At 40.8% G+C, this 22,085-nt stretch overlaps 2 protein-coding genes across 2 annotated transcripts; both read left to right on the plus strand.

Annotated features, from left to right (window-relative positions):
- The first annotated feature begins 1,033 nt into the window (after window positions 1–1,033).
- On the plus strand, window positions 1,034–1,927 carry LOC149317675 (mas-related G protein-coupled receptor member H-like). The gene has a single exon (XM_089518400.1). It carries the CDS (start codon window positions 1,049–1,051, stop codon window positions 1,925–1,927), a length of 879 nt encoding a protein of 292 aa, XP_089374526.1. The 5' UTR covers window positions 1,034–1,048.
- A 16,404-nt stretch (window positions 1,928–18,331) lies between these two features.
- On the plus strand, window positions 18,332–19,318 carry LOC149317676 (mas-related G protein-coupled receptor member H-like). Its single transcript, XM_089518401.1, has one exon. The coding sequence runs from the start codon at window positions 18,332–18,334 to the stop codon at window positions 19,316–19,318; it is 987 nt and encodes a 328-aa protein (XP_089374527.1).
- The last annotated feature ends 2,767 nt before the right edge of the window (window positions 19,319–22,085 follow it).

Below are 22,085 nucleotides of genomic sequence, written 5' to 3' on the forward strand. Positions count from 1 at the left end.
AACATCTCATCAGAATCCATGCCAGCAGAAGAAAGCAGACTCTTTTCCTTCAGAAGTCTTTCACTGCTTCAGGGAGTTGCTGATACATGTTGCTTCACAGGTATGTAGGGTAAAAATATTTATAAGAAACATCAGTAGCGCCATACCTCAGTGACAAGGCCAATTGCTTTGCATTAGTGAATTTCATTCTGGCATCTCAGATTAAAAGGAACTCAAATGCAGTATTCACAAAGACTCGATATGAAATTTTATAAGTCAGAGAGCCCTGGGCTAGAGTGACCTATGGTCTCAGTGAATAAAATAGTTTCATATATGTCTTTCTCTATATAACGATGGCATGTTACATCCTAATAAAAAACTGATGGTGGCGTGTCATAGATCCAGTTTGCAGTGTAGCCCGTCTTTCACATGACAGCCCTTCAAATATGTGGAGGGCTGTCATGTCGGAAATAGAACAAGCTTGTCTCTTGTTTCTACAGAAAGTGGGACCTGAACCAGTAGATTCAGATTACAGGAGAGGAGATTCCAATTGAACATTAGGAAGAGCTTCTTGATGGTAAGAACTGTTTCACAGTAAAAGAGATTGCTGTTTTGGGTGGTGAACTAACCTTCTTTTTGGTTTAGAGGGGGTATTCCATTGCCTCCCTCTGAGGCTAAGATAGTGTGACTTGTTCAAAGTCTCCCAGTGGATTTCCTTGGCAGAGTGTGGATTTGAAGCTGAGTCTGCCAGAGTCTTGGCCCAACACTTCACCACTTCATCATGCTGGCTCTCCATTTCTGTACTAAGCAATACAGAAGTGAAAAGGTTTAGTTGTAATATTTGTTAAAGTTCATAGGAGGAACAAAATCCAAACCTCTCTGTTTTCCCTTTGCAGAAGTGTCTACAGTAGAAAAAAAGCACAAGAAAGCAGAAGTTTGAAGAATGATCAATTTCAGCCTAGGATTCCCATCCCCTTTGGATTCAAGCAATGGATTTTATTCACTGGATCCTGGCAATGAGTCTTATCCAGGTTATGGCTATACATTTTATCAGGCATTCAATAATGCAATGGCATTTGGCAACATTTCACATTATGATACAGGATATATCTATTCATCTTTTGAAATATGCGTCAGTGTTCTGACTATTGTTTTCTGCATTTTTGGACTTATGGGGAATGGAACAATCATCTGGCTTCTCACTTTCTGCATTCAAAGGAATCCTTTTACCACTTTCATTCTAAATTTGGCTGTTGCTGATTTTGGAGTCCTTCTGTTCATACCTCTCATTATTAGTTTATATCTTTGTAACCTATATAAAATTTTCTATCCTTATTTTTATTTGGAAGATCTCTTTATGTACATATACATCCCTGACCAATTTCTGCTGACAGCCATCAGTATGGACAGGTGTGTGTCTGTCCACTTCCCACTTTGGCATCGATGCCATCGGCCAAAACATTTCTCTACCATTGTATGTGTTGTAATATGGGTCATCTCTTTCTTTCTCTGTGGAATTCCATCCACTCTCAATCTAATTGATGCAACTCGATACTATACTGCAATGGCCTGCCTATCTGTTTCAATTTCCCTACTTTGCCTCCCACTCATGACTATCTCCACTCTGTTCTTGTTTATCAAAGTCTGCTTGAAACCGAGACAGCACCGACGTGGAAACATTTTAACTGCCATCTTACTTACTCTCCTCTTCTACATCATTCTTGCATTTCCATATAATATATTCTTTTCTATCTTTTATTTTTCAAGTCATTCCCCCTTTTCTCTATCTATATATGGGTTTTTATGTGCCTCCTTAAACAGCAGTGTCAATCCACTGATTTATTTCCTAGTTGGAAGACAAAAGGGGCAATATAGGGAGACCATGAAAGTTATACTGCACAAGGTTTTCAATGAAGAGCACGAGCCCCCAGTTCAAATCCCATTATGATTTCTCCATTAGAGTGCAAGCCTATCAGTCTAGGAAAAGACTGACTAGGGATGTGGAACGTCTTCTAGATTCTATTGAACTGCAGTTTCCAGCTCCCATATTTCCTCACTGTTGGTCATTCTGCTTAGGGCTGATGGCAGCTGCAATTCAACATATGTTCACATGTTGAGTTTATTTGTTTGTTTAGTTACTAGAAAAGACAGCTTGATCTGTTCTAGACTGGCTACTACACTTTCTGTGGTAAGTCTTTGACTTGCCATTTACCATGTAGTTCGGTTCATTTTTCATGGTACACACATTACAGTTAGATAATTTGTGTCATTCCCTTCTTCCAGTACATGGGCATGGAATTACTCAGAGACTGAAGCAGTGGACCTTCTTGGACCTGCTGCTGAAGTGGAGCAGGAGGAGGTTCCAGAGTCACAAGTCTCAGATACAGACCAGAGTGCAGTATCAGCATTGGCAGAGGCTCCAGATACTCTGTACCTGACTTGGATATTGCTGAACTCTCTTGCTGGACCTGAAGCTTGTGAATGAACTCTGTTTAGGACTTTTGTGTTTACTAAGTAAAGTAAATGCCAAACTGTAAGCTGCTCTGTTGTTGTGTATGCTCATTAGCTGGTATCTGTTAGCTGAAATATAACATGAATATAGATAAATTATTGTTATTGCTGCTGTTATTGCTATGGTCATTATGTCATTTTAAATCACAGTATTATCATGATGAGATGAGTAAAATGATACTTACTATGCTACTGCTCTCTTGCTATTTGAGAATAGACACAATTTTGTTGCACAAACTGATCATAGAAAAAGATACAGACTGATATAGATGTACAATAAGCATCTTTAACAATGTGGGTTTGTTTGTTTGTTTGTTTATGTTTCCATTATTTTGTACATCTCTTTGAAGGCCCTTGTGGGCAGATATTTTTTAATAAGTACTAAATGAAGAGCCAGTATGGAATAGTTATTTGAATGATGGACTATGACTATGGAGACCAGTTTCGATTGCCAGCTCAGCCATGAAACCTACTGAATGACCTTGGAGAAGTCACATTCTCTCAGCCTCAAGGGAAGGCAATGGCAAACCTCTTCTGAACAAATCTTGTCAAGATAACACTATGATAGATTGACCTTAGTGTTGTCATATGTTAAATGACTTGAAGGCACACAACAACAACAACAACTTCAAACAAATCAATACTAGATATAAATAAATACTAAATATAAAGACACTGGACATATCCCCATTGTCTATTTATGTTTGTAAATGAAAGGGATGCTATGTCAACTGGCATCAGCTCCAGTAATCTCAGACATGTGTACATTGGCCAAATGTTGGGGTTGTTGATTTCTCCTCTGACTGCCTGCCATTTTCCAAGTGGTCATGTAGAAAAAAGACACTGGTTGACATCTCAAAGACCCAACCCTAGCTTTACTACTTCTCCAGAATCATCTGTGTGCAAGCACTTTCCATTCATGTTTTATGCATTTGGCACATTTGCAACTGAACTGATTTCTTCCTTGTTGACATTGTTCTCCAGAATGCATTCCCTATCTTCACTTACTCATTTGGATTTGTGCAGTGTTGTACATTTGCTGGATATAGAAATGTCTTATTTTGCAGCAGTCTGTGCTTTTTGTCCCAGGCTGTGTAAATTGAACCAGAATGGTAACTGGCAGCAATTTCCTGATCTGATGTACTGAGTGGCTGCTGTAAAATTGCTGGTTTGTCCAGCTGCTGAAACACCTGCAGTTGGAAGGAAGAGGTAAGGAGGCAAGCGCGGCCCTTGTCCTAAATGCATTATGGAGCCCTTTGAAAATTTAGGGCAAGGGTCATGATTTGCATCTTTCTGGATCCTATTACAATCCTATTACATTACATTCAACTTCCACCACTGTATAAATATGCTTTACACCTGAGCACTTATTATCACTCTGTATTGCATCTGAAGAAGTGAATTTATAACCACAAAAACTCATACAGAAATAAAAGTAAGGCCTGTTACAGACTGCCAAAATAAAGCTGCTTCGGGTCTCTTTGGAGGTATGCTATTTAAATGATGCATGGGTCCTAAGAGTCTGGCGGTCACGCCAAAGCCACACTCCATTCCTAAGCACTGGAGTGCAGCTTTGGTGCAGCTTCCGGATTCTTAGGATGCATGCATCATTTAAACAGCATACCTCCAAAGAGACCCGAAGCAGCTTTATTTTGGCAGTCTGTAACAGGCCTAAGTTAGTCTTAAAGTTGCTTCCACATTTCTTTTTTGTTTTCTCCACCCCTCCTTCCCCAAACAAAATCTTGTTAGTGAATTGTGAAAATGTGTCTCAGGGCACTATGAAGAGTGTACTAATGCACATCAGACACTTCTGATGAACACTGGGCTCTTCTAAAGTGTGTTGGACCCTTCCACTGTATATCAGCCCTCTTGTTGGCTTCCAATACCTCCCAGTGTCTGGGTGTGCACTAGGAGATGCCTCACAATGGTTCCCATTCTTCCATGACACTCCACCTTTCTGCAATAAGTGCTCATATGTTGTAATGTCATTGCAACCTATAGGTGAATACAGGCATTGTGAAATTGCTCAGTTCTAACTCCATCTATAGTTAGAACAATAATAATAATAATAATAATAATAATAATAATAATAATAATAATATTTATTTATATTGCCCCGCCTCTCCCTGTGGATCGAGGTGGGATTACAACCTGATAAAAACATAGAATACAGTCATAAAATCCAACAGTCAATTCAATAAATACATCAGTGGTTTATTTACAGAGGATCATCATCACAAATACGGGTAGTATCTTAATCAGGCACAGAGGGGATAAGCCTGCTGAAAGAGCTCCATCTTGACTGCCTTCTTAAAGGCGTCCAAGGTAGTAGGAAGATGGATTTCTTTCGGCAGGCTGTTCCACAATTTAGGGGCAACAGCAGTAAAAGTTTTTTGGGAAGTCGTGTGCAACCTGGTAGTTTGTATTTCCAGTAAGTTTTTCCCTGAGGTTCTGAGAGTGTGGGGCGGATTGTGTAGGGAGAAGCATTCCCGCAAGTAACTCGGGCCCAAACCATATAGGGCTTTAAAGGTCATAACCAACACCTTGTACTGTGCTTGGAAGCTAATTGGTAGCCAGTGAAGTGATTTTAATATAGGTGATATGTGGTCAAATCTAGAAATATTAGTGACCAATCTGGCTGCCATGTTTTGGACTAATTGAAGCTTCCGAACTTGGCACAAGGGTAGACCTATGTAGAGCGTGTTACAGAAATCAAGACGAGACATTACCAGTGAATGTACCATTGCTTCAAGGTCCCTTTGTTCCAGGCAGGGACCCAGCTGGAGTATCAATCAAAGTTGATAGCAGGCACTCCTGACTATCGCATCGACTTGAGATGACAGGTGTAATGATGAATTCAGGAGTACCCCCAAACTGCGAACTTTGTCCTTTAGGGGGGAGTGTGACCCCGTCCAGGACAGGTTGGCAAATTTCCCTCCCTGGTCCAAGGGTGCCTATCGCTAGTACCTCTGTTTTCTCTGGATTCAGCCTGAGTTTGTTTTCCCTCATCCAGCCCATTACTGACTTAAGACAAGCATTTAGAGGAGAGATGCCATCCTTTGTCACTGCAACAGTCAGGGACATAGAGAAGTAGATTTGGGTGTCATCGGCGTACTGGTAACACCACACCCCATTTCTCCGGATGATCTCTCCCAGTGGCTTCATGTAAATGTTGAACAGCATGGGGGACAGAATGGTGTCTTGAGGGACACCAGATGTCAGCTCTCTTTTTGAGGAGCAACTATCCCCCAGCATCACCATCTGGAATCTACCTGAGAGGTAGGAACAGAGCCATTGGAGTGCAATGCCCCTGATACCTAACTCCCTCAGGCGTTCCAGAAGGATACCATGGTCAATGGTATCGAAGGCCGCCGAGATGTCCAAGAGCACCAACAGAGTCATACTTCCCCTGTCGATGCCCAGACAGAGATCATCGACCAAGGCGACCATGGCTGTCCCAACTCCATATCCCACTCTAAAGCCAGTTTCAAATGGGTCTAGATAATGGGCTTCATCCAAGACAGCTTGGAGTTGGGAGGCAACTGCCCTCTCAATCACCTTGCCCAAGAATAGTAAACGGGAGACCGGTCTATAATTGTTTCGAATCAGGGGATCAAGGGAGGGTTATTTCCAGAAGCGGTTTAACCACTGCTTGTTTAAGTTTTTCTGGAAATTTTCCCTCCATGAAGGATGCATTTATTATGAGTTGTAACAATCTTTTTATTGCATCACCTCCTTGAATGGTCAACCATGAAGGGCATGGGTCGAGGGGGCAAGTTGCTCCTTACACTACCAAGAAGCTTGTCCACTTCATTGGTATTTACAAACTCAAATTGATCCAGTTTAACATAGTCTGCGGAGTCACTGGATGCCTCTCTTATTGTTTCTGTTGTAATGCCTGCATCCAGATCAGTCCTTATCTGAGAGATTTTATCTGCAAAAAGTCATTAAATTTGTCACAGTAAGCTTTTGTTGGTTCTAAAAAAAGGTTCTGGGTGGAAGGTAGTTGAGTCAGCTCTCTTACCACCCTGAACAGCATTGCTGGACAGGACTGTGCAGACGCAATACGTACAGCATAGAACAAATTCTTTGCTGTATCTATTGCCACTCCATAGGACTTCAAGTAGTCACTATGGCGTGTCTTGTCAGGTAGTAACTGATGTTTCCGCCAGCGACACTCTAGTCGTTAAGCAGTCCGCCTCATATTCAGAAGATCTTGGGTGTAACATGGTTTTCTATTAGGAGAGGACTGGAAAGGACGCTTCGGAGCGATAGAGTCTGTGGCCCTGGTAAGATCATCATCCCAGGTATCAACCAGGGCTTAGACAGAATCGCCATTATTCCCAACCATATAACCATCTAGGGCTTCCTGGAACCCATCAGCCTTCGAGGACGGACCATTCTAATAGGCCCTCCATCCCCGAGGGGGTTCTGGGTAGTGGCCTTCAGTCCCACTTTAACCAGGAAAGGTCCATCCATGACAGGGCAGTGGTAGAGATAACCTCTGCCCACGGATATTACTGATCCATACTGAAGACCACATCGAGTGTATTACCCGCACAATGTGTGGGGCCCGAGACTAATTGGGATAGGCCCATGGCTGTCATGGAAGTCATGAACTCCAGAGCCGCACCTGTCAGATTTGATAAGCCAGCCTCGAAGGGGATGTTGAGGTCCCCCAGAACAAGAAGCCTAAGGTACTCCAGCACCAGCTCCGAGACCAGCTGTGTCAGCTCGGGCAGAGAGTCTGTTAGGCTATGGAGTGGACGGTAAACCAACAGAATCCCCAGGCTGTCCCTAGCCTTCAGGGCCAGGTAAATTTATGCTGATCTCCCTATGAAGAGATAAGTCAAATTCTGAATTCCAGCCTAAGCTTCCATGGAGAATGGCAAGCTGGCAGTTCAGAAGCTGTAAGATGCCACTTACATACCCAATTGAATTTTCCCCCTATACATCTGTTTCATTATCTTTTATCCTTCTGTTCATGCTTTAATTCTAGGTATTTCTTAGATTGCCAATTGTAGGTAGTGCCATAGGCTATATTTCAAAGGAAGGAAACCCACTTCTAAGTATTCCTTGTATAAGAAAACCTGGTGAAATTAAAGGGGTCACCATAAGTTGACAGGCAAATTGCAGACAGGCATATACATACACTGTTTAATTGTATTTTATTAATAATTTTTTATATGTTCTTACCTCTTTTGGGGTAACTCTTTTTAATTATATTTGTTTTCACTTTTGTAAGTTGCTATGGATCCCAATAACAAGGGAAAATATGGTATATAAATGAAAGGAATAATAATAATAATAATAATAATAATAATAATAATAATAATAATAGTCCCTGGGGGTGATTTCAGTAGGCAAGCAAGTCTCTGCGTATGAAAATGGGGTTTCCAAAGTAAGCTGCTTTTACTCTATGCAGATAGGATAAGCAAATGCAATGAGCCTGGGTATCACTTTCCAGGTTCATCAATTGCTCAAGGACCACACCTTTTCCTTATTTACCTTTTCTATCTCTATTTACGTACACTTTTTATTACTCTACTTTTTAGTTTTTTTAAAAAAAAATCAAGTAGAATTGATACAGTTAAAGTTATCTAGGTATACATTGTTGTTATTTCTTCCACATCATCAGCAGTGTGAATACACTTCTGAATTGATTCGGTTGCTGTGTATCATTAAAGGAAGGGAGGCAGATCCATTTTAACCTGAAATGATGGCATGTGTAAATAACACAAGGCAGGGGTTAAAATGACTCAAAGAAACTTACCAACCCAAAACGTAATGGAAAGAAAAAAACCCAATATGTATCAGCATGGCAATCCACATCTCCCCAGGACAAAAGAGTGTGAATGCCCCCTTTATGTCATTGAACTAAAGACTTAAACCAAATGAAGTGCTTTGTTTTGCTCTTTTAAGGCAACAGTCTTGCCTTATGCATTTTTTAAAAAATTGATCAGCCTCATTGCTGTTCTTCTCTAATGTTTTGTAAGATTTTGCCATGTTGCAGAGGCAGATGTCATCTGTAAGTAAAATAAATAAATATTTTAATCAATAGATGGGACACCTCTAGAAACTATCATAAATCTTCAGGGAATGTGAGGAAAGACTCCTGCCTGAAACTGTAGAAATACTATTCTAAGTAGCCATCTTGGGGCCAGTATGTCTTCTGAGGTCAACTGCATATGATCTGGGACTGTGGCTAGGATATATCTGCTTGAGGTTTGAGGAATTTTCATTCAAAAAGGTTGGTGTGCTGGCAACGAGAGATCACCAGAATTTCCACGTTGTTCTTTCTTGGACTGTACATTCCCCAATGGCCAGATGCTTTGGCTGTTTGCTAAGGCCAAGAAGTTGTTGCCTATCATCATAATAATCTTGCTATGGCATGTGAAGAGGAAATGTTGAGATCTTGATCATGTGAGAAATTTCGTTTGAGAGCAAACACAGACAAAGAATGCCACGGAACAAACTCATGCCTTGGAACTGGATCTATATCATTATGTTGTTGTTGTTTTTTTTAAAAAAAAGACCTTTCAGTGATTAAAAACAGCAAAGCCAGCCCCAATCACACACTTTCAAGAAGACACAAAACTCCAGCCAGATGCAGCATTGCCCCCAAACCTTGTGGTGACATCTGAATTTTATACTCAAGACATCACTAATAAGAAGTTTCTTTGGAATGTCAAGAAATTCGGTCAGCCTAAGTAGTCCTAGTCAAGTTAAACCTTGCCTCAATGTTAGGGGTTCTGGCATTTTCCCACCACTACCTGAGGCATTCTTAAATGGGGTCCATGAATAGACCTTTTCTGTGGCTGCTTGGAGACTCTGGAACCCCACTGAGCTACCATTCTGTTGTTCTTCGACCAGCAGGCAAGGACAGGTGAGCTGCTTGGAGACTCTGGAACTCCTTACCAAGGGAGGCCACATTTGCTCCTTTTCTCTTTTTCTTGTGCTAGAAGAATAAGACCAATAAGGACATTTTAGTTCAACAGACCTGTAACACTCAACTGGTCTGAGCTAATTGGTTGGGTGCTTTCTATTCCTTTCTTACGTTCTCCATTTCCTAGTAGCCTACCTTCCTCCCCCTAATTTATTTTCTTATGTTTTATTTATAATGCTAATGTTATTAATCCAGGTTTCATTGCTGTTTGTCATGCTAAGACCATTGTTCAGAAGAGGTGGAGAGAGGGAAATAATTTTAAGAAATCATAGAGCTGGAAGAGACCTCAAGGGTTATCAAGTACAGTAAATAGAAATAAGTAGCTTAGTATACTTCTGTACACATATTAAAAATTGTTCTGACAGAATGCTCTCTTTAAGCCTAATGGCCATGCAATAGTGCAGTTCCTGTCCAATGGATAAGGTCTCAGTGTACAAGAACATTTCTTATTCACTGCTCAGCACTCTGACTGGGTGTGAAAAATGGTTCCACCTGATGCCTGATACAAGTCAAGCCTATCTGAAAGACTGCATCTCCCTATACAAGTCCACCAAAGTTTTAAGATCTTTGGAGGGGGCTTTGTCTCAGTCTACCACCATCAGAGGTATGTCTGGGGAGGTCTTGGGGGAGGGTCCTTCTTATTTAAACAAGCATTTTGTTTAAACAGCAACAGGTGTGCGGAGTTTTAATGTGTAATAGGCTTTAATGTATTTTAAGTGTTTTAAATGAATGTTTTTAAGTAGCTTGTTCTTTATGTTTTTCAACCATTTGCACAGATCGCTTTATTTACATTATTTTAGCATATGGTATAAGCTACTTTGGGTTCCATATAAGAAAATTAAGAATAAGAATGTTATATAGAATCATAGAATGATAGAATCATAGAGTTGGAAGAGACCACTAGGGCCATCCAGTCCAACCCCCTGCCATGCAGGAAATCCAATTCAAAGCATCCCTGACAGATGGCCATCCAGCCTCTGTTTAAAGACCTCCAAGGAAGGAGACTCTATCACCCTCCGAGGAAGTGCATTCCACTGTCGAACAGCCCTTACTGTCAGGAAGTTCCTCCTAATGTTCAGGTGGAATCTCTTTTCCTGTAGCTTGCATCCATTGTTCCGGGTCCTGTTCTCTGGAGCTGCAGAAAACAAGCTTGCTCCCTCTTCAATATGACATCCTTTCAAATATTTAAACAGGGCTATCATATCACCTCTTAACCTTCTTTTCTCCAGGCTAAACATCCCCAGCTCCCTAAGTCGTTCCTCATAGGGCATGGTTTCCAGACCCTTCACCATTTTTGTCGCCCTCCTTTGGACACGCTCCAGTTTCTCAATGTCCTTTCTGAATTGTGGTGCCCAGAACTGGACACAATATTCTAGGTGGGGCCTGACCAGAGCAGAATACAGTGGCACTATTACTTCTCTTGATCTAGACACTATACTTCTATTGATGCAGCCTAAAATAGCATTGGCCTTTTTAGCTGCCGCATCACACTGTTCACTCATGTTCAACTTGTGGTCTACTTGGACTCCTAGATCCCTTTCACACGTAGTTTCATTCAGCCAGGTGTCACCCATCCTATATCTGTGCATTTTATTTTTCCGCCCTAAGTGCAATACCTTACATTTCTCTGTGTTGAATTTCATTTTGTTAGCTTTGGCCCAGCTTTCTAGTCTATTCAGGTCATTTTGAATCTTGATCCTGTCCTCTGGGGTATTAGCTATTCCTCCTAATTTGGTGTCATCTGCAAATTTGATAAGTATGCTCCCAATTCTGTCATCCAGGTCATTGATAAAGATGTTGAATAGCACTGGGCCCAGGACAGAGCCCTGTGGGACCCCACTGGTCACTTCTCTCCAGGATGAAAAGGAGCCATTGTTGAGCACCCTTTGGGTTCGGCCGGTCAACCAATTACAGATCCATTTAACAGTTCCTTTGTCTAGCCCACATTTTACAAGCTTGTTTGCAAGAATGTCATGGGAAACCTTGTCAAAGGCCTTACTGAAATCAAGATATACTATATCCACAGCATTCCCTTCATCTACCAAGCTGGTAATCAAAGAAAGAGATTAGGTTTGTCTGGCATGACTTGTTTCTCTGAAACCCATGTTGACTTTTTGTGATTATGGCATTGCCTTCTAGATGTTCACAGACTCTCTGTTTAATGATCTGCTCCAGAATCTTTCCTGGTATTGATGTCAGACTAACTGGACGATAATTGTTGGGATCCTCTTTTTTCCCCTTTTTGAAGATGGGGACAACGTTTGCCCTCCTCCAGTCAGCTGGGATCTCTCCTGTTCTCCAGGAGTTTTCAAAGATTATTGCCAATGGCTCCGATATTACATTTGCCAGTTCTTTTAATACCCTTGTATGGAGTTCATCTGGTCCCGGAGACTTAAATTTATTTAGATTAATAAGGTGTTCCTCTACTATCTCTTTACTTATTCTGTGCTGAAATTCCCCTATTCTGTCCTCTGCTCCATTATCCTCAGGTTGAGCACCCTTTGCCTTTTCTGAGAAGACTGAGGCAAAGAAGGTGTTGAGTAATTCTGCCTTTTCTCTATCTCCTGTTAGCATTTTGCCATCTTCTCCACGCAGTGACCCTACCGTTTCCTTCTTTTTCCTCTTGCTGCGGACATATCCAAAAAAGCCCTTTTTATTGTTCTTAACCTCTCTAGCAAGCCTGAGTTCATTCTGCGCTTTAGCTTTTCTGACTTTACCCCTACACATGCCTGCTATTTCTTTGAATTCCTTTTTTGTGATTTCCCCCTTTTTCCATTTCTTATACATGTTCCGTTTCAAACTTAGCTCAGTTGAAAGTTCCTTAGTCATCCATCCTGGTTTCTTGAGACACCTCCCGTTTTTCTTTCTCACTGGAACTGTTTGAAATTGTGCCTTCAGTATCTCTCTTTTGAGAAACTCCCATCCATCCTGAACTCCTTTATCTTTTAGTATTTCTGACCATGGAATCGCCCTCAATACTTCTCTAAGTTTACTGAAATTCGCTCTCCTAAAGTCTAGGATGCGTGTCTGACTATGCCTGGCTTCTCCTTTCCACTGTATTACAAACTCCAGGAGAACATGGTCACTTCCACCTAATGATCCCACCACTTGCACCCCATTAACCAAGTCATCCTTGTTGGTTAGGATCAGATCTAAAATAGCTGACCCCCTTGTTGCCTCTTCCACCTTTTGGACCATGAAATTATCTTCCAGGCAAGTGAGGAATTTGCTAGACCTTGAGGATTTTGCTGAGTTTGACTTCCAGCAAATATCAGGGTAGTTGAAGTCGCCCATCACTACTACATCTCTCCTTTCTGAGTGTGTGGTCATCTGTTCTAGAAAGGCATCATCCAATTCCTCAGTCTGACTTGGGGGTCTGTAGTAGACTCCCACTGTAACATCCTTGTTGTTTCCCTCCCCTTTGATTCTTATCCAGATGCTCTCCACCTGGCTTCCATGATTGATGTCCAGGATCTCTTCACTGGTGTAAATATCTCTGACATATAGTGCTATTCCTCCTCCTTTCTTGTTTGGCCTATTTCTCTTAAAAAGGTTATACCCCTCCATTTCCACATTCCAATCATGAGACTCATCCCACCAGGTTTCAGTGATGCCTATTATATCATATTTGCTTTGTTGTACTAGGAGTTCGAGTTCATCCTGCTTATTTCCCATGCTCTGTGCATTAGTGTAGAGACATCGCAGACCATGGTTCCCTTTTACTTGCTGCCTGTGCAAGTTTTTTTGCCTCCCACTGTTGGGTCCTTGCACTGTTTGCCTTGTTTCCTCTGTGTCAGTTTGACTATTTTCGCCATCCCTTTCGCCTTCCTTAATATTGTCTCCCTTCCCCTCGGAACTCAGTTTAAAGCTCTCCTGATCAAGTTCTTGAGACTGTTGGCAAAAACATTTCTTCCAACTGGCGTGAGATGCAACCCGTCTGTTGCAAGAAGTCCCTCCTCATGGAACCGCAGCCCATGATCGAAGAATCCAAATCCTTCTCGGCGGCACCATCTGCGAAGCCAGTTGTTCACATCTGCTATTTTCCTCTCCCTTCCTGGACCATGCCCTTCAACTGGCAGAAGAGACGAGATGACAACCTGTACATCCATTCCTTTCAGCTTCCTACCAAGCGCCTCGTAATCCCTTTTGATGTTCTGAATGCTGTCTCTAATAAGAATAAGAATACTATCATAAGTGTTCTGAGCTTAATTGCTGAGGTGGGGAAAGAAGGCCAGGGGAAAGAGAGGAGGGGCTTCTATGCCGTTTCCTATGCAAAACAACTATGTGTAAATTTTAAGCAGAGTAAATCGCCAATGCACTATTTTCTCTGCAGAGAACAGTATTTTCTGTGCAGGAATTCTATTATTCTAATCTTGATGAAAAGATTCCTTGTAAAATGAGAATCTTCTCAAGACTTTTTTTCCTGGGCAAAATTCATGGTGGTTTTGTGCACAGTCCAGCATTTTCTAGACACAACTATTTAAAAAGATATTTTTGAATATTCTTTCCTTCCTTAGTAAAGATTTTATTGGGAGGTTTTCCCCCAGTTTCCTATGGATTTGAAGTTTATGACTGTGTACAAGTGTGTCTATGATGGCTGCATATTTATTTAATATATTGTGAAAATAGGATGAAGGGTTTTCACCAAGACTGGATTCATGTTTTATAAATTCATTAGAATGCTAGTTTCTCCAGCTTTGTAACTGGGAAATCCTTTCTCTCTTTAAAATGGTTAAATAAGGTATATTTTAGAAAGTTAATTAAAGCAAACTCATTTATTATTATTATTATTATTATTATTATTATTATTAACCTTTATTTATAAAGTGCTATACATTTACTTAGCGCTGTACATACTATGTTTTTAATTAGACGGTTCCCTGCCCTCAGGCTTACCATCTAAAAAGACATGACACAAAAGGAGAAGGGAGTGGTGGCGGGGAAGGGGATGAGGTCCAGCAGTTCCTCTCTACCTCCAAGGCCTGGACCAAGGCAGATGGTCTGGAGGGAGGGCTTGGCTTCATAATGGATGGTCAATCTTCTTCCAGGGAGGCCTGTTGGAGTTAGCCTGCCTCTGTACATAGCAATACAGGAAATGGTTCTATAAAACAGGTACCAAAAGAACATCAAATAGCAAGCGACAATTATGCAATGCCTGGGAACGCTTCTATGAACAGGATGGTCTTCAACTCTGTTTTGAAGCTGGTTAAAGAAGCAATGGCTCTTGCTCACGGGGAAAGAAGGTTCCAGGAGTGAGGGGAAGCGAGTGAAAAGGGTCGAATCCGAGATGGGGCAGAGGAAATCCTGGGCTGAGACAGCAGACCTTGACTACCAGAATGGAGGGCTCGAGTGGGAAAGTGAGGAGAAAGAAGGTCTGATAAGTAAGGAGGGGGCAGCCTATAGAGGGCTTTAAACATCGACAGCAAGAGCTTATACTGAATGCGGAAAGGGAGGGGGAGCCAGTGAAGGGATGCCAAGACAGGAGAGATGTGGTCAGAGCGCTGGGCAGTAGTGATAATGCGTGCAGCTGAATGCTGAACAGAGATTAAAGGACGGAGGTGAAAAAGAGGAAGCCCAGCCAGGAGGATGTTACAGTAATCAAGTCATGAGATCACTAGGGCATGGACCAGGATCTTGGCAGTAGAGGCGGAGAGATATGGTTGGATTTTGGCAATATTGTACAAAAAGACTCTACAAGCCTTGGCTGTGGTCTGGATCTGAGGGACACACAACAGAGAAGAATCAAAGATAAAACCAAGACTGCGGGCTTGTTGGACTGGTTGAATAGAAATATTGTCCACAGAGACAGAAAATGAGTGTTGAAGGGTGGACTTAGGAGGAAAGACAAGAAGCTCCGTCTTGGACATGTTGAGCTTCAAACGGCGATGGCACATCCACTGTGAGATAGCTGTGAGACATGACAAAATTTGCTGTTCAAGCCTTGGAGAAAGGTCGGGGATGGAAAGATACAACTGGGTGTCATCGGCATACAGATGGTAGGAAAAACGAAAAGAGTGAATGAGTTTACCTAAGGACAGGGCGTAGAGAGAAAACGGAAGGGGACCCAGAACAGAGCCCTGGGGAACTCCCACAGATAAGGGAACAGGAGATGAAGTCTGACTGCCTGCAACCACTGCAAAAGATCTATCTGACAAATAAAATCTAAACCAGTCGAGAACAGAGTCTGAGAACCCAAGGTCAGAAAGTATATCAACTAGAAGACAGTGATTATTATTCCATCTCTAAATGACATTATTATTATTATTATTATTATTATTATTATTATTATTATTTCTTCCCTAACTCTCCCCAGGGAGCAGGGAACAACAACAAATAAACAATTCATAACATTCAAACACATTAGTTAAATATGCAACAGTTTTATGGCAGCTGGGTATGTTTAGCCTGGAGAAGAGAAGGTTAAGAGGTGATATGATAGCCCTGTTTAGGTATTTGAAGGGATGTCATATTGAGGAGGGAGCAAGCTTGTTTTCTGCTGCTCCAGAGAATAGGACATGGAACAATGGATTCAAACTACAGGAAAAGAGATTGTGCCTCAACATTAGGACATACATATTCTAAAAGAATCCACAGTTAAAACCCATCATTTAAAATTCATAATTTAAAAATCATCTGGAAGAGACTGGTCTTCAATGCTGTTTAAAATTTGGACAGTGTCATCCCACCAGCTTATTACTTCTTCAAAGTAAACAGAGTTAACAAAATGAAAATCTTGATAATCTTTTTCCTTTTTAAAAAAAACTGAAAAATACACATTTTCACGTAAAGTCCCTATGTTGCATTTATGGCCCCTAAACAATGTGTGCTTTTAAAAAATCTTTTCTTTTCTTTTCTTTTTCTTTTGCCTTCCCTCCAAGAAAACATTGTTTAAAATTTGGAGAAATATATTAGTAAATGACGGATGTGTTTCAATCTCCATATTAAATATAAAATATGTGAATTTGGTAAATTTCCATTAAAGTGCAGAGGGAACACTTTTTCTGGTTGTCCAGATGTTCCTGGAATGCATCCCAAACTCTATGCAATTATCATAATGTCTTAGATGTACACCTTGTCCTACCACACAGCTATTCTCAACTTTTCCTCAACAGTAGAAATCTATATAGATTAATATTTTCATCAATGCATTTCATATATTGTGTATTGCCTTTTTAGGGTCTTTAACTTACATTTTACTAAGTAGCTGGCAGTATGGTATACTTTAAGCCAAACAAAAAGCCTCAGCTTCTACATCCACATGGGAATGCAGCAGTTTTATCCCCTTTAAATGTAAATCCACAGCAATTTAAAAACAAAACAAAACAATAAGCCCACTTATAGAAATAGTTCCATAATAAGTTTGGGGTAAAGATGTGATCGGGTATAGGCAATCTTTACCCCCAGCTTGCTATGGTGCCATTTGATATAGGCAATAGATAGCCAATATGATGTAGTAGTTTGACCACTGGACTTTGATTCTGGAGATTAGGGTCCAATTTGTCGCTCAAGTAGAAAAACCCACTGGGTTGACCTTGGGCAAGTCACACTCTCAGTCTCAGAGGATGGCCATGACAAATCTCCTCCCTCTGAAGAAACCTGCCAAGAAAACCCTATGATAGGTTTGCTTTGGGTCACCATAAATAAAAAATAACTTGGAGGAACACAACAACAACAATAGGCAATAGCTCAAATGGCAATAGGCAAAAGGTCAAAACCTAGAAGGATTTGAAGGGGAACCTGATCAGGGATAGACATTTTATGGTGCTGTCACTGAGCCAAGGAGTGTGTTTGTACATGTTGAATGGAGGACTGGGAATTTCTCATGGTCCATTTCTCCTACCTTACCTTTGAGTCTGAGGCAGGAATAAACCTTTAAATTCTAGATTTAGATTTTGCAGATGTGGATATAGAGTCACAGGTAAATATTTTAATTAATGATTTTTAATAAATTAATAAATATCAGGAATGTAGGAAGCTGCCTTATTCTGACTTAGCCATTGTCCAATCCACACTAGTATTGCTAACTCTGAGTGGTAGTCATGGCTGTCTAGGGTTGCATCTGCACTGGAGAAATATTGTAGTTCAACACCACTTTAACTGCCATGGCTCCACCCACTGGAATCTTGGGAATTGTAGTTTGTTGTGGCACCAGAACTCTCTGCCAGAAAATGCTAAATATCTCACAAAATTACAAATCCCAGATGCCACTGAGCCATGGCAGTTAGGGCTGTCAAACTTCATTATGTCTCCAGTGCAGATGCAGCCAAGGGTTCCCATCAAGATTCTTTCCCAGTCCTACCTGAAGATCCCCGCAATTCCTTGGTGAGCTTCCATCCAAACACCAAACAGACATGACCTGCTCATCTGTCAAAATTAGACAACACTGCCTGTGTTCAAGGTGGATATTGGGGAATTGTATGCTGCAAAGAGGAATGGAAAGGAAGACTGCAGACAGAAAAGGGAAGACAGATGCTTCTGATACAAACCCACATCTAATTCCTCTGTGGGATGTAGAATCAACTGGTGTAAGAATTTTAGGTCTCATAGAACCATCCTCATGTGAGCAATGTGTATGCAAAATCTCCAAATGCAGTGCAAAATTGATGTGAATTTTCACCTCTTGTGATGCAAAGAGTATTAACCAGCTCCATCTTTCAACCTGGCAGTCACAATATGAATTGTGAAATGCTGATTTAGACTTTTTGTGGGAAGGAGGTTTGAGCTAATATATATTCCTAGATCTGTACAGTTCATGAAGCCAACAATGCAAATGTGGAAAATGGAATTAAGTTAATTCACTTTTATAATAACAGAATACACATCTTTTTCTTCTCCCATCAGGATCTTCTCTTCCAAGAGAAGAGAACCAAATTTCAGATGGAGAGCCTGGGCACAATGATGAATATCAACATGACATCCCAACCAGAAAACTCTGGGGATGGTGAACTATCCCTGCACAATACCTCAAATATTAACACAGGAGAGGACCCTTATTCTGGATTCGAATTTTATATTGGAATAGTCATTTTAGTAATCTGCTTTGCTGGATTCATGGGAAATGCAGCTGTCATCTGGCTTCTTGGATTCTGCATTAAGAGAAACCCTTTTACCACCTACATCCTTAATCTGGCTGTTGCTGATGTTGGAGTCCTCACTGCCATTGCTTCCCGTTATATTTTAATACATACGAGGGGGAAAATGTTTCTGCTGTTTCTTTGTCTGTATCTATTCCTATTTATGTTCACCACTAGTCAAATTCTTCTGACAAGTATCAGCATTGACAGGTGTGTGACTGTCCTCTTCCCAATGTGGCATCGCTGTCACCGACCAACACACTTGTCCACCATTATGTGTGCCTTCATCTGGCTCCTCTCCTTCCTGCTTTCTGCAGTTATCTTAATTCTTGATGTAACTAATTCCTTGGTATATAATGACAAAATATTCTACTGCTTTCTTATAACTTCTCTCTTCTGTCTCCCACTCATGACTATTTCAGCTGTGACTCTTTTCATCAAAGTCTACTGTAAATCCCACCAGCGGCAACGACAAAAAATTATAATGACGATTTTACTAACTCTCCTCTTCTTCTTTATGCTTGATTTCCCATTTAATACCCTTCTTCTCATTCATTTATCTTTTGAAGCAGTGCCTTCCCTTTTCTTCACATGTGGCTATTTGTGTGCTTGCCTAAACAGCAGTGTTAACCCACTGATCTATTTCCTAGTTGGGAAAAAGAAGGGAGGCCATTCTAAGGAAAGCATGAAGCTCATCCTACAAAGGGTTTTGAATGAAGAGGAAGACTGCAGACATAAAATGGAAGACAGAATCTTCCGACAGAAACCCAAATCTGGTTTCTCCTTTGGAGGTAGAATCAAGATGTAAAAACTTTAGGTCCCATATAACCATCGTCATATGAGCAACATGTATGTAAATTCTTCAAATGGAACAGAATTATAGAATCATATCTAGAAGGGAAGTCATGGGCGACTGAATCCAATGCTGAATCTCCAGCTAGAGTATCCCCAGCAGCTAGCTGTCCAGCTTCTTTTTGAAGATATCCAGAAAGGAGACTGCCACCATCAATCTAGGCAGTTGGTTCCACTGACAAACCACTCTTATTGTCAAGATGTTCCCTCTCATGTTCCATTAAAATCCAACCTCCAGCAAAATAAAACCGTTAGACCTGATTCTACCTGCACTCTCCTCTCTGTGATAACTACTTGAGATATTTAAAAAGTACAATCATGTCACTCCTCAGTCTTCTTTTCACCAAGCTGAACATGCACAGCTAGTTCTTCTGAATGACTCTATATTCAAAATGCCATAAGGGTCTAAAAATACAAACAGAAAATTAACTCGGTTTAAAAAGATTGTCTTTCCAGGAAAATAAAAGGATTCTTGTGAGAGATGGGAAGACAGCTAGAATCAAATGTGGTTATATAATCTAAATATGCACAATTTCTGCCTATCTGCACAAAAAATATTTTTTTGAAAAAATATGAACCACAGTGGGAAAAATCTACAACATTAAACAAAATATGGCTTGCACTTCCACCAACCTCATATATATGATTGACTGCCAGCCTCTCAAATGCACTGTGAAATACCACCACTGATCTTCATACAAGATTCAGGGACTCAAAAGCAGCAATTAACATTAAAAAGTTGGAACAACCGGCAGCAAAGCACTTTAATTCTAAGGGACCTAACCTTTCCAACACAACTATACTTTTACTAAAGAATCTCTTTAATGCAACCATGCTTAAGAAGAGAGAAAACGTTCTGGATTTATAGGTGTGACATCTTGTTCTCATATGGCCTTAATTTAGGGAACAGTACCAGGCTTTCCTGAAGAGCACTAGATCCTATCTGATCTTGGAGGCTAAGCATGGTAAACTCTGGTTAGTACTTGGATAGGAGACCACCATCTGAATACCAGATGCTGAAGGCTATATTTCAGAAGAAACTGACAAAACCATCTCTGAGTATTCCTTGCCAAAAAAAAAAAAAAAAGAAAGAAAGAAAGAAAGAAAGAAAGAAAGAAAGAAAGAAAGAAATGTGTGGGATCTTGTATCTTAATACCATTTTGCTGTTTACTTTCCTTATGAATCCATTTCTATCTTATATAATTACTCAACTTTAATTATGTTTTAGAAGGGTAAATATAAATATGGTGAAGGTTTAAAAAATGTAAATTAATAGATGCTATAGGATAAGAAAAATTGCCCCTGAATATGTTTTCTGGATGTGAAGACACCACATTTAAGCATTTAGGTTTTGACCTCCAACAAAGGTAAAACTTTGTTTTTAACCATGGAGGCTGTGACCTCACAAAGGGTGGAAACATCTAATGGGATTCAAATTTTATTTCATGGACATTGAAATACTTTGTTCCCAGTACCACATGGCCAGAAGGAGGAGGGACAGACCATCCACATTTTTTTCCTCAGAAATAATATGTATGTACAGGAATATCATGTGCAACCATCTTGCCTGGTTCTTTATGCTCTTCTGACATTGTAGCTCCCATCTTGACAAATGGCACTTCCCCAACCATTGATGCTAGTTCCCTCAGGTATTCCTCAGGGGGTATAGTTGCTAATCTGGGAATCAGAAGTCCAGGTACACTTGGTCCTGTTTGCTCCAAAGTGGAGAGAGGTGTTAAAATTTCTTTTCTCTTTTCCCCCACTGCAAGTCTCAAGCACCCTTTTTGTGTGTGCCAGGGCTAGCCACAAGACTGCTGCAGATGCCTGGGCCTTTTTCAGAGCACAAAGCCAAGACAAAAATATGTAAAGGTCCACATCTTGCCACATGTTTCACTTTGGCTATACCTAACCCTCTCTTGATCCTATAACTCCCAATTGCTCCTAACTAACCTGCATCTTCCCCACTTCCTTAGCTGCATTATTAGTAAAAGCAGCAGCAGCAGCAATAGCAATAGTACTGTAGTGACTGTCCTCAGCCACCATGATAGTCCACTATAATAGCTCCAAATATACCTTCCTCCTTTAATCTAGAACCTCTCCACTGACTTTCATGGGAAGGGGAGAAAGATTATTTTACCTGCCTAAAGAAGAAACAAAACCAGCACCCATATTCAAAATTCCCTTGGTCTCCAGAAGACTCACAACCAACATAATATTCTCCTGACATTACACCCAGAAGTCAGGCCACGGCAACCTTGATGGATATAAATAAAATAAACTTTATTCTTACACTCCACTTTTCTGCTACAGCAATCAAGGTGGCTTACATGACTAGAATATATTGGAATAATACATACTCTCAATAAATAAATTGACCCCCCCCCCCCTTTAAAACAGGAGTAAATACAATACAGTTTATAATTCAACCTGTTAAAATGGCAGCAATTTTCTAGCAGAGGCAGTGGTTACATAAAGTAGGGAGAGTACAGAAATTAGATTGAACTATTCTGGGAAGACCTGCTGGAAGAGATCCATCTTGACAGCTTTTTTGAAGCTGTCTAGGCTGGTTATTTGATGGGTCTCCTCTGGCAAGGTCTTCCATAGTCTGGGAGCAGCAGCGGAGAACATCCTCGGGGAGGTTGCCGTTAGTCTGGTTTTATGGGTAGCAATAAATTCCTCCCAGAGGACCTGAGGGTGCAGGGCGGATTGTACAGAAGTAGGCA

Source organism: Sceloporus occidentalis, unplaced genomic scaffold (assembly GCF_023333645.1).
Source record: "Sceloporus occidentalis isolate IW3139 unplaced genomic scaffold, rSceOcc1.0.p SCAF_3, whole genome shotgun sequence".
Lineage (NCBI taxonomy): Eukaryota > Metazoa > Chordata > Lepidosauria > Squamata > Phrynosomatidae > Sceloporus > Sceloporus occidentalis.